Here is a 13,917-nt window from a genome sequence, read left to right on the forward strand (position 1 = left end):
TATATGTATACTATTTTGAATTTAAATATAATTTCCCACGCAGAGTCATAATTAAGGTGTAAGACTTTTAGGAAAATATATTATGGTATTTCAGTGTAGGTATTTGAAATTTAAGAAACAAATAATGTTCAGAACTTTGAAGCATCATTCACATCATTTCCCTTTCGAGTTACAATCCACTTGAAAAATCTAGAAGAAGGTATTGAAAAACTGTAAAAAAAGCATTCTCTAAATCAACACCACCATTACCTAAACCAAACTTCTCAGGTTTTTTTTAAATCTGTGAATTGAGTTTAGGCTTTCAAGTTTAGTTGATCCTGAAAATCCTTTTATTTTTTTAACTTTAGGTTTTTCAACTGAAATTATTTTAAAAACTGCTAGAATGAATTATTGGCTTTATTATTTTGTCTTGGACAATTTTGAAACAGATTCATTCGCTATCAGGTTGAAACAGAAACTGAACCGAGCGTGTGTTGAGGACTTCAACAGTTTTCTGTTCCCTGGAAACGAATTCGAACCTGATGAAACCTGTTCGTATCGAGGGGTCGTTCGGTGCTGTTTGGGTTTTATTCAGTACCGAATCACGTGTGAAACAAGCCTTACTCAGCATCTAAACCATTTGTATTGTGTTTCGAGATTCCCCCCCTGACCCCCTGGAAAAATTGAGCCCACAAAGTTTTTGATAAGCCGGCACTTGTGCATTATATTTAACCAGAATATTATATTAAGTTCGTTTAGTTAAAATCTTCACACATCAGCTTCTAAATAGGTTATTCAGAATAACAACGTTCTCGTCACCTCAACTTCATTTTTATTATTCAACTTCTTCATGCCACCTAATAACAAATGTATAAAATATATATAAAACATTAATCCATCACATTTTTCGACCTAAAAGTAGATTGTTTACAGTCTTGATGCCATACAGCCAGAGGCTATGATCGATTCCCCTGTAATGTAAGACGCATCCTCGGAGGCCAGGAATGCAACCACTCCTGCTATTTCTTTCGGTTCTCCCAATCTGAAGGAAAATTAAATAAATATTAATTCATACTAGCACCTTAACATTGCAATGATTGGAAGAGAAACAACTGGCTTATCTCAAAACTGTTTCCTAAATTTTCAAAATGTATAAGTGATTTTTAATACATAATAATTATTGTTATTAGTTTTACTAGCACAAATCAATTCAATCGTAGTGAGGGAACTCAAAACTATTAATTTACCAAATTTAAATACATAACATGTTCTGGTGCAATTATTGACCTTTACTAGAATTGGTTAGCATAGGCTGAGCAAATAACTGGTTTGAATTAAATAAGTTGGGAGCTGGCCCTCCAGCCTACAAATCAACGTCGCCAGATTGTGTAAAATAGAGAGGAAAAATTTCCCCTATTATTTCGTTTCATTCTCCCCGTTAAAATTTGTTCCAACACTTTTTGAACACTACAGGGAAATCGAGGATGATATTCTACATACAATGCTTTAGTTAAATTGAAAATTTAGTTTCAGTTTTGTCACAAATATTATCAACGTTGATATTTCGTCGGGGGAGGGCCTAGTCTCAATTCATTATATTCAGACAATAAGTAGATAGTGTGATATAAAGTCGGAATACGCAATGGCAATCATGCATATAAATTATTCTTGCAAATTCATAACTTTGAAGTTAGAATCGGTGGTACAAACACATTCATTTTAGTACGCATATAAATAATTATTTATATCTTAAACGTAATCTTCAAAAAAGGCTTTAAGAATACTACAATACTTTGTACTGATACTTTTTGTTTACAAGTTAGATACAATACTTTGTATACTTTTTGTTTGATTTAAAGAATTTTGGGATTAATGAAATACTTGAATAACTTAATACTTGAATAACTTAAATACTTGAATAATTTTGGAAGAGGAACTCAGTAATAGCGGAGGATTCAATTTAAAGACAGTTGAGAAACTAGTGACCAGTGACTAGTGACCAGAAATCTCAACTGATAAAAAAACTGAAATTACTTGCTTGATATTTTAAAATAAAATATTTTTCATCATCTTCACATGCATACGAATGATTTCTAGACATATTCCGTTTTTAAACAATAATCTGTTTGCTTACCTCCTCATAGGAATTTGAGTGAGTGCCGCTTCCCTAGCTGTCTCTGATTCGTGAAGCTGCAACGAATAAATAAATTCAATTGAAAAGATAATCTGATTCAACTGTTCATATAGGACGCTTTCTTTCCTTAACATAGAATTGAACATTGATTAGTTGTAAAATTTTAATGCTGTCCAGAAAAACTGAATTATGAATGGCAGAATATTTATTTATTTATTCATGGAGACAACAGGTAAAAGCTCATTTTGCCTCATTCACAAAATAGGAAATACCTTGACCTTTACCCTAGGAGAACTCCTAAATAAGTACGATTGAAGCTCAAGGTGAAAAGAGGGGAGTACGCTTTATTGTTAGAACATTATACATTTATCCACTAGGGTAAGTATTAGGTTCTTCGTAATAACCTCATTCTGATATAATAGAGAAAAAAGTCAACATACAAATAGGCGAATTTTTCATACCTATCTATGCTTGTGAATCCACAAATCTATATCAATTGTCTACTCAGTGAATATGGATTCCTACATTGTATAAAGCAGGCAACTCGTATTGGAAATAATAGCGCTTCATGTATAGATCATATTCTGATAAACTTTAAAAAAGATATAATACCAATAGTTTTCCCAAATTCTATTACAGATCATTTTATAACTATTCTGGGAATTAAATATGATGCGGTGGAACACAATCACAACAGAAGAAAACCCTACTATGAAAGTATTGATTATAATAAACTTTCATTAGCACTAACAAATGAGACCTGGAATTCCGTGTACCTGCAGGAATGCGCTGATAGTGCTTTGAAGAAAATGATAGAAATACTGAAGAAATACACAGAAGAATGTAAAGTTATTAATAGAGTATCGCACACAAAAAGAAAAATTAAGCCTTGGATTACAAATGGATTAATTACATCAATAAGGAAGAGAGATAAATTACACAGACAAAGCAAGAATAATACAGCGAATCTACAGCTTAGAGAGTATTATAGAAGGTACAGAAATCTACTAACAACTGTAATAGAAAATGCTAAGAAACAATACTTTTCAAGGCGATTTGAAACTTCCAGCAACTCCAAGCAAACATGGGAAGTAATAAGAGAAATAACCGAAGTGCAACGGCCAAGAACACAAATCCACCAAATCAACTTGGAAGGGAGAGAATTGAAATTGGGAGATGATGATAAAGATATGGCAAATTCTTTCAATGAATTTTTTATTAGTATTGGATCAAAACTGGCCCAGGACATTCTAAATAGCGATTGTAATGGCGCAGATGAGCATGCGGCAGCTGATCAGATAGTCTGCCGGTCATTATTCTTTACACCTGTCAGTGAGGACGAAATGATAAAAATCATTAATAGTCTTAAAGATAATAGTGCACCTGGACTCGATAATTTAAAACCAGATTTTTTCAAACAGAATAATACGATACTTGCCAAGCCTTTAACACATATTGCAAACAGAATTTTTGAGGAAGGTGTTTTTCCACAGTGTCTTAAGGAAGCTGTCATTTGTCCAATCTTCAAAACAGGAGATAAGAAAGATATGAATTGCTACAGACCCATATCATTACTAAGTACATTATCAAAAATTTTTGAAAAGAGTATCAAAACAAGACTGATCAGCTTTCTTGAAAAAAATAATCTTCTATCGCCAAACCAATATGGTTTTAGATCTAGTCGCAGTACAAATGATGCTATCCACTATGTGACCACTCAGATTGCCGATAAAATAAACACTGAAGAGAAACCATTGGCAGTATTCTTAGATTTAAAGAAGGCTTTTGATACGGTGTCACATGACATTCTTCTTTCAAGGCTTGATAACTATGGAATAAGAGGAGTCGCATGGAATCTTTTCAAGAGCTACCTATCAAACCGAACACAATGTGTCAGAGTCAATGGATGTATAAGCAACAAGCTGACTGTAAAGTTTGGAGTGCCACAAGGAACAGTACTAGGACCAATTCTTTTTCTTCTCTACATAAACCCATTATGCAACATGGAAATTAATGGATCAATCACCACCTTTGCAGATGATACTGTTCTACTGTTCTCTGAACCGACCTGGGAGATGACCTGGAGAGAAGCCGAGACTGGACTTCAGAGGGTGTCTCGCTGGTTGGGTGAAAATCTGCTAACATTGAACCACGAGAAAACCTTCTTTCTGACCTTTTCGGCGACTCAACATGGACAGCCAACAGGAGATGAGATAGTAATCAAGAATCAACGGAATAACACTTCATATACAGTTCGCAGGAAACAGTCACAGAAATACCTGGGAGTTACAATGGATTCTTTTCTGCGCTGGGATCATCATATCAATGAATTATGCGGGAGACTGAGGAAGACTATCTGCAGATTCAGGATTCTGAGGACACTGGTCGACAAGGGATGTCTAAGAGTTATCTACTTCTCTCTAGCTCAGTCCCTCATGCTGTATGGGATTGTGGGATGGGGAGGTGCAAGCTTCTTGCACATCGAACCGCTCCTCAGGGTACAGAAGCTGATCATGAGGGTCATCAACCAGAAGCCTCCACGCTATTCATCAGACCAGCTATTCAATGAGTTTGACGTGATGGATCCAAGACAGCTTTACTCCAAGGAGATACTATGCAGATTACACAAGAACCCAACAACATTTCAAACCAGAAACCACAACCACAACACCAGATACAGGAATCTTCTCATCACTAGTGTTGCAAGGAAGGCACTATACCAGAGACATTTCAATCATTTAGCACCAAAATTATATAATCTACTTCCTGCAAACTTTAAACAGATTAATCATCCTAGAAAGTTCAAAACAATAGTACACAATTGGTTGATGAGCAAAGGAAGACAGAACATAGAAAACATTATTTCAAACAACAACTAACCACCTAATGACTTACTAAACACTAACTAATTAATAATACGCACAAAAAAAACAACAATACCTACTCTAGAACATGGTACGCCATAGTGGAGTAGGTCAATTTCCACACAGAAAAAACTAAACAAGTAGAGGACACATTATAAGAATTTTTTGTAACTAACTATTGTATGTAATATTGTAATTTATCTAATATTTTGTGTAATTGATGTTGTAGTTTTAGTTTTTTTTTTTTTTGGGAAATAAACATTTTATTTATTTATTTAATTACAAGTTAACAGGAACCACAAAATTATAGTGAGGTTCACGTTTTAATGACAGTATTTGATCAACTATGGTTTTGCTATCCTTGTCTATCATTCGACAAAGCCGGTGGTACTATCCTTTTCTAGGTCCACAACGATGCCAATTATGTTTTTGACAGTGTAGAAATATAATTAATTAATGCAGAGAATCGGCATCGCTATTCTTCTATCTTTATCCACTGTCATTATAACGTGGACCTCACTATAGAACATTTTTATGAAACATGCCTGAATGACATAATTCATATTCATATATTAATATATACAATATAAATATATTGTACATATACAATTCAGGTTAACACAAAAGGCATTCGCCCAAAATGTTGTTAAACTTTAATTTGGAATACACAGTCTACAGGTTATGTGAAAATGATAACTTAATTCACACACAGTTTTGAGACTAAAAAATGTACCTGTATCTAATGAAATTTTGAATCTATCAGATTAATAAATTTTCAGATACGAATCCAAAAAAACCCGTTTATCAAAGTTGCAAAAAATAGTAAAAGTTTCACTTAGGGCCGGTTTCCGAACTCGGGATTTAGCTTCATTTTCTCATTTCCATAATTGAAAACGTTTTTCCTTGACGAGATGAAAAATTCCTAATTCAAAATAGCTGAAACTTTAACTATTTTTTGTGTTCAATTTTCTAGTTTTTCGAAAATTAATTTAAATGTGGACTGCGACTATGCCCCCTTTCGGAAAGCCAATTTTCCGACTCCAGCTGTTAAAAGTCTAGAACCTAGCTAAATCCCGAGCTCGGAAACCGGCCCTTGGAGCCATAATAAAAATAAAGTTTTGGCCTAGCCAATCCTAGACCTCACTTCGCTCGGTCAATTAGGAGAAGGAGCACATTATTACTGTCAGCTATTTCCAATTGAGAAAATTTCAATTTCTTCTTAAAAATGCCTAAATCGAAAAGTAAACAAAAACTGTGAATTTAGTTGTGAAAACTGTGAAAATAGCAATCAATTAGGTGGCATACTTACTCCTAACGGTTGGTATCCAGCTATTGACGATATATAGATGATTGATCCACCACCTCTTTTCCTGAGGTACGGCAGAGTCTCCTTGGACAACATGAAGGCCGCTTTCACGTTTATTTCGAAAATTTTGTCCCATGCCGACTCTGGACACTGCAAATATAATGAACATCATCATATGAAAGAAATAAAGTTGAAGGTGGATGTGTGGTATGATAAAATGAATTTTTATACTGTGTACCTAATAGTGAAATAATAATGATCATAGATCACATAAAAATCTGTATATATAATATGAATTATATATTTTGAGTCTACGCACAGGCCTTAGTCCCACAGCCTCAATCTATAATGTATATAATGAAACCCTAATTCAAGTACCTACTTTATTATTTGTATTTTATATTATTTATTATTGTACTTACTGTATTTGTGGAATAAAGAAGACATTTTATTTGAGATTGAAACACAACAAAAAATATCAAGTACCAGGGGTGCCCATCCCCCCCAATGGTCCGTGTCGCAAAATTCCCCCCCAAAATTCTCAAAATTTGGTATCCATTTAGTTACTTAAAAACTGTATATTGAAAAATCCCCCCATTTTCCCTAGTTTTTTCCAAAAATCCTCCCCAAAATTCATCCTCATGTCGCAGCTTGCGACATCAAAACATGCTGTGGGCACCCCTGTCAAGTACCCTTTTATTTCATCACACCAAAACTAGTTTCAAACCTAAAAGAAAATAAATGAATTTTAAACTTAAAAATAGCCCTTGAAAAGTTGATACTAGTTTTTTTGAGATAAAATAAAAGGGTACTTGATTTATTGTGTTTGAATAATATTTCAGTAGCCTTGAAAAGAAAAGTAATTATTTGAAAGAATATATAAAAATGTTGTTTTTTTAGAAAATTGACTACTGAATAATCCTATATCAAGTTTCAGTTCAATTAACATCTTCTGAAAACTTAAATTACTTACCTATGTGTAAGAAACCAATTTAGTTACTTGTGATCAAAAAACTTATAATTATTATTGATTAGATTAGATATAGAGGTAATAAAATTAATATAAATAACGCTTTATAACAAATCACAGGATTAAATATGATTAATGAAAAACACTTTTTAGTATTACAATTTATAATGCATAATATTATCAAAAAGGTAATTAATTAAATCCCTTTTAATTAACTTACTATCAACTCATTGTACTTGCTGTGAATAAATGGAAGTGAAGTGAGAAAACTATTGAAATCTTAGAGGAAATGGAAATAAAGTACCTAAAGGTAATTCATTCAAGTAAAGCCTACTGATAGGGCTACTTGAAAGATTAATTATTACAAAGAACTTCTAGTAGCTGGTAGAGTACCGGTACCCTTTCCGATTCTATTTCAGAAGCTACTAGTTTCGGACGATTCTCGCAATTATCAAGCGTCAAAAATATGTAGGCTCGGCTATTAATATTTTTGGAAGATAATATCTTACATCCCAGTTTAGACTGCGTAGGTACCGTATCTTGAAATACTTACATCTAAGACTGATCCTACGGTTGGATTTACTGCAGCATTGGATACAAGAATATCAATTCCACCAAATTTACATTCAGTCTGTAACATAAAAACAGATATGCAGTTAAATTGAAAAACAGCAATAATTATCGAACTGTTACAGCTACTCTACTTTGCACAGTCAAATTATTATAAACAAAAATTCCCAGAAACAATAACAGTAAAATAAGTAGCCTAGGTAATAATGATGTAGGAAGCTGGAGTAGACTAGAACCGATACCAGCAAGGCCGGATGGGTTGCGAATGGAATGGAATAAAGTGTGACACACTGTGAGTGCTGATAGCCTGACTGCGACTCAGTGTAGCCTACAGACCAATCTCTGAGTCTTGTCCACATTCAGTAGCAACTTATTTGCTTCCAACCACCCTCCAGCAGCATTAAACAATACATTATCCTCCAGCTGATTGAGATTTCGGTGAGAAGACATCAATGTGGTATCATCAGCACGGTACCGGTATACAAAAAGAAAGTTTTTAATTATGAGACAATAACGCCCAAGTAATTGTCTTTTTAATACTGAACATTATTAGAAATATTTCATGAGTTGGCCTGTTGAACAACAACACAAACTACTTGATCAATGTGTTCATGTTTCTATGTTATGTAGGCCTATCAAAATATTAATAATTAAATGACCTAATTAGTAATCAATAATAATTATTACATAAGGATGAATCCATGAATCAAGATTGTGGACTATACAAAGACTAAATAAATAAGGCTGGCCACTAACGATGGAACATGCACACACACACATATATTCATCATGCATGTTTTGATATCAGCGAAAGGCTTAGCATAAAATAAACAACCAATAACCAAAAATAAACCACTGGAAAATTACAAAATATTGAAGAAATTAACATCAAATAAAGCAGCGATGTAAAAATAAACAACAAAAAATGGAGATACAAAAATCTCATCTCGAAATATTTTGCTCGAAGCCTTTGGCTGTGATGACGCAAAAATGTATGATGATGACATGTGTATCATGCATGTCCTATCGTTAGTAGCCAGCTTAAGGGCACAGGTAAATCTCAACTGAATAGGTCAGCTATTATCAGCATTATCACTTGTGTGCCAAAAGGCATGAAGGATAAAACACATTTTAAGAGAAAAATGAATAAATTTCAAGGAAATACCAACCACGATAGGCAAGTGGTCTGTGTCTTAGGGTACAAACTCACTGAAAGCGGAGCGGAGCGGGGCGTTGTGAACAACATTATGTTAAGTAATAAGGTGCAACACACTGGAAGCGACAACTCACGGAGCGTGGCTTCAAACTTTGGAACAAGTTGGTTTGTTTTTTGGAGCGTCTACAAGCGAAGCGTCACAGTGCAAGTGCCAGTCCGGTCTACTCTTATAAATAATAATGTACTTGTTCTACTACATTTTCCCACCATCTAGTACACTAGTATGTTTAATGTTTACCCAAATTCCCCTGTAATGTGTATTATTTGATTATTCAAAAGAGAAAATTTATCTATTGCACTTTGAAATCAAAAGTAAGGCTATTCTAATCCATTTCATTAATATTTCTATGAAATTTTAAAAATTCATCAATTCTCTCACCATCTAGTAATTTTGTAGGGAAAAGTTGGTTTATATTTTTTCCTTAGCTAATATCCAATACTTTAAGTAGCCTAATATTATTCTCACAAAGTAATGTGCGTGCAAACTTAGACAACGCAATTTTCTAGGCTTGACGCTCAGACGCTTCCTGTGTGTATCATACTTATGTTTGACAAACAATCTCTGACCACACCACGCCACACCCCGCTCCGCCTTTAGTGTGCTTGTAAAGCCGCGGCCAGACTATGACGATCGACAAAGTCGATCAGCACGTGTCGATCGACACGTTCGATATTTGAATTTTCCACATACCTCCGTAAATGTGGACTAGTCAGGCGGCACACGCCGGTGTAGAGTGAATTTAAAGTGTATCTTACCTCTCTATCCTGAGTGTTTTTGTATGCAAACCATTTGCCATTTGCTATCGTCTGCACCACTCCCAGTTAATAGAAATTTTTTTCTCCTTATTTCGTTCATTGGAAAACTGGCTTCGCATTTCTCAATGCCAAAAGATACAGCGATTTCGGTTAGTCCATCGTGCTTTTCGTTCCTATTTTAGTATTCTGAATCAGTTGGGTCCCACAAGAAGCTAAGTTCACGATACACTTCAATAAACGAAATTGTTTGGTCGTCACTCCAATCCATCATATCAATATAATATGATAGATAAATTAATGTAATAATATAAAATTTACATAATTTTAATTAAACAACTATTGAAACAACAGTGTGAAATGTTGCGCAACCCGGTTCAACACGTCCACACTGCTCATGTCCATTTGACTAACTTCTTTGATCCGAACCGACTTGATTCGGGTTGAATTCGGTTCGGGCCGACATGATTCGACAAAGCCGGGCGACATGTCCATACATGTTCAACAGAGTCGATCGACCCCATTCGGCATAGTGTGGACGTACCTTAATCTTAGCAATCTTCAGAATTCAGAAAGCCCCATCTTAGCTTCTGAGCAACTATGAAACATGACAACTTTTTCGTAGCTAGTTACCGTACATGATCGTGAAATCTTGAGTCCCAATATTTCGAGGAGAATGGACGCTTGATTATATCACTTAATTAGTCATTATTTTATGTGAGTAAGAACTATAGACAGATAATAATACCTATTAATTAACAACTGACTAAAATATTGAAATATTTTACTCACCTCAGCCAACAGTTTTTCACGGTCCTCTTTCTTTCCAACATGACAAACTAATCCAGATACTTTGTACCCTTGATTTTTTAGTTTTCCAACAGCAGATTCAACATTTGCTTGCTTTCTACTGCTTATCATAACACTGGCTCCCTCCTTGCCAAGTCTTTCAGCTATAGCAAATCCGATTCTGTCAAATTTCAAAAGTTAAATGATAATTATTATTAATTCGCAAACCAAGATTCAATTATTTTAAATGGAAGATTTAAAAAAATGTTAAACATTTAGCTGATTATTTTTCTTTAATAGGCCTATAGTGAGGTCCACGTTATAATGGCAGAGTTTGATTAGCAATGGTATTGGTATCCTCGGTGGCATGCCAATTGACAGAATCCCAAACGACCGAAACGCTATATTTTCCCAAACGGCCGAAAACTACTTTTTTCCCAATTGGCAGAATTAATGAAATATTGAAACTGGAACTTTCTCATTCAGCCGAATCCCAAATGACAGAAAACTTTTAAGAATTTTCCCAATCGACAGAAAACGTGGTTTGTCCCCCGTTTGTCCCATTGAGCCGAAAGTGGTGAGAGTCCCAAACGACCGAAAGTGGTAGGTTTCCCAAACGACAGGAAGTTTTTCTAGTTTGTCGCAAATGACAGAAAGCGTTCTGCCAATTGGAAAAAAGTAGTTTTTGGCCGTTTGGGAAAATATAGCGTTTTGGTCGTTTGGGATTCTGTCAATTGGGACCCTACGTATCATTCAACAAAGCGTATCAAGCAGATAGCGCTATCTCTTTCTCGCTTTGCTCTGTTGCCAGATCGTCTTTTAACAATGTACAATAATGAATTGAAAAATATTTCAATTATATGAAATTTGAAATATTTTTCAAATTATGAAGTCTTTAAACTGAGTAGATTTCGTCATAAGAAATTAAAAACACAAACCTTCATAAAATTTACACTAACTTCGAGATGGCATGTCAGAGAGACAAATAAAACGAGTGATCTCCTCTTCACTCAAGGAATGGAGTTGGAGGAGTTTATCTCGAAGTACATGTTTTAATATTGTTTATCTTTCAATTCACAGACACACAATGGGAGCCTGTTGAATATTTTCAGGGTGCAAATTGGGAAAATGGAGTGTGATCTGGCCAATCGCAATATTGGGGCAGGTCTACATCAACACGTCTTCTAGTATAATAATTATGAACCTGGAATCTCACTTGAAATTTATGTAGCTGTTCTTTTAGAAGGTAAGCAGGTACTGACTGAAGACTGTGAGGATCCGCAGTTCTTTGGACAGCGGCCGGCAATGTTCCAGGTACTGTATGACGAGAATGCAATGATGCGGATCACCTTTTTTTTTAAAGCAGAACCCTCTCACAACAACCCACATGTCCCCAAAGCACAATCCCATAGTTAATATGACTGTGGAACAAAGCATGGTACGCAGTCACCAGGTAGGTTCTCGGCACACACAATTTTCCTCAACTTGCGCATAAGGTAAGTCACCTTCGAGAGCCAATTACAGAAATTATTAAAAATATAATAATTGATTATTTTAAACGAGAATAAACCGTTAATATTACATCAATAAACCTGTATCAGCTACCGTCTACATAAGGCATTGACAAGACAGAGAATCGGCAACGGTTTCTTACAATCTTTCTCTACTGCCATTAAAACGTAGACCTCACTAATATAGCTGACTTGAGAACAAATTAATTGTTATAATTCATAAACAATACAAAACAATATTTCCTATTGTTTGTACTGTGTTACTCAGCAAATAATAATTATTATTATCAATATACTTAACTGAACTTTTTTAGCATGGAAAAAATATAGCGTAAATAAATTGAGATTAATAAAGCTGTCTCTACTTACCCATCTGTAGAAGCAGTGACTACAGCTACTTTTCCATTTAATTTTCCAGAATTGGAACTACTCATCATAGCTCGTAAAGTAGTTTGAACTGTCAGATTACCCGCAACACCATTTGACAACGAAAACCTAACCAATGACTTGAACATTACACTTTTTTGTGTGGCCTAATTAAAATGGATGCACTTGTTAGTTGTTCACCTTGAAAATTCTCATAGTAGTAATGAGACTTGATTACTTAATATGCAAGAATTGACCTTTGCTTTGTGATAATACTATAACCTAAAGTATACTTTGATTTTGAAGTTGTTCATCAAAGAAAACAAAATACAGCTACAGGACAGATTCTGATGATGTGATAATATAATAATTACAGTATGAAGAAAAACATAACCTAAATGGGTGGAAGACTCTTGTTTTGTTGTTCCAGTTCCACTTCAAATGCATGCCGCTATTAATAAAAGTAGACAAACAAAATATTGCACAACTTTGCTCAAGTTTCCAATAATTCTCCAAGATTCAATTTAGAACAAATTGAATAATGCAGTCTTATATTATAATCAAGTAATGCAGATTATGAAGAATATTTTTCAAACAGTTTTAAAAAAATTATCGTATCAAGAATTCGACGTTGGCAATGCCGAACGTGCTTTAAATGGCGCCTAAATTCAATTTAATGTGGATTTATGGACGATGAAAATTAAATGATTGTTCATAATGTTTATTTAATTGACTCAAATTTATTACTTCAATTTCATATTATACTAGCATGTAGCCTGCACCGGGGAAAATTTTGTAATGTAAAACGAAATTTTCTTAAGTCCAGGAAACGTCAAAAAATGTATAATTAATTATTATTTTCTCAAGATTACAAGGATTCGGTATTATTTTTCAGAAGAAAATTTACCGCAAAGAATTAACAATTTGAATTAAATTTGATTGGTTTCATATCCGCAACCTTTCAGGAATAAACAAATTCCTTCCTTTATAATATTGTAGATAGATAATTCTTGTGCATCACTGTTGAGATGATTAAAAGAGAACAAATCATAGAAGCCTTTTTCCAAAATAACGACTTCTCTGATTGGTTTTGTGGTTTATCGTAAGGTGGGGTATTAAGGTAAGAATGGGCTATTGTAAGGTGAAGAAGCGGCAAGGCAAATATAGTACGGTAATGACTGTTCTAATGAGACTCATTATTCTAATAAAACTCCTCTAATATGGTTGGCTGAGGTGGACTGTAATAGTATAATAACAGATTTTTTCAGTCTATTTTATTGGGTTGAGAATTAAAATAAGGATATTTATTACCAAGGATCTCACCATGAGAAAGACCTCATCGAAGATATTTATTAACATAACTTATAAAAAAAATATAAAGCTAGATACAGTTGATAAACTTGGATTACAAATGTGGAGTCGCCAAAATTCCATAGGATAATTATTATTGTTTCACTCT

The 13,917-nt window shown here is 34.2% G+C and overlaps 1 protein-coding gene across 1 annotated transcript; it reads right to left on the bottom strand.

The window, feature by feature from the left end:
• Nucleotides 1-788: 788 nt before the first annotated feature.
• On the bottom strand, nucleotides 789-12,894 carry LOC111049473 (dehydrogenase/reductase SDR family member 4). The gene is made up of 6 exons (XM_039429516.1): nucleotides 12,462-12,894; nucleotides 10,585-10,762; nucleotides 7,807-7,884; nucleotides 6,269-6,433; nucleotides 2,114-2,262; nucleotides 789-1,021 (listed from the first exon to the last, which is right to left on the bottom strand). Exons 1-6 carry the CDS (start codon nucleotides 12,605-12,607, stop codon nucleotides 907-909), a joined length of 831 nt encoding a protein of 276 aa, XP_039285450.1. The 5' UTR covers nucleotides 12,608-12,894; the 3' UTR covers nucleotides 789-906.
• Between the last annotated feature and the right edge of the window lie 1,023 nt (nucleotides 12,895-13,917).

This window comes from Nilaparvata lugens, chromosome 5 (genome assembly GCF_014356525.2).
Source record: "Nilaparvata lugens isolate BPH chromosome 5, ASM1435652v1, whole genome shotgun sequence".
NCBI classification, from domain to species: Eukaryota; Metazoa; Arthropoda; class Insecta; order Hemiptera; family Delphacidae; genus Nilaparvata; species Nilaparvata lugens.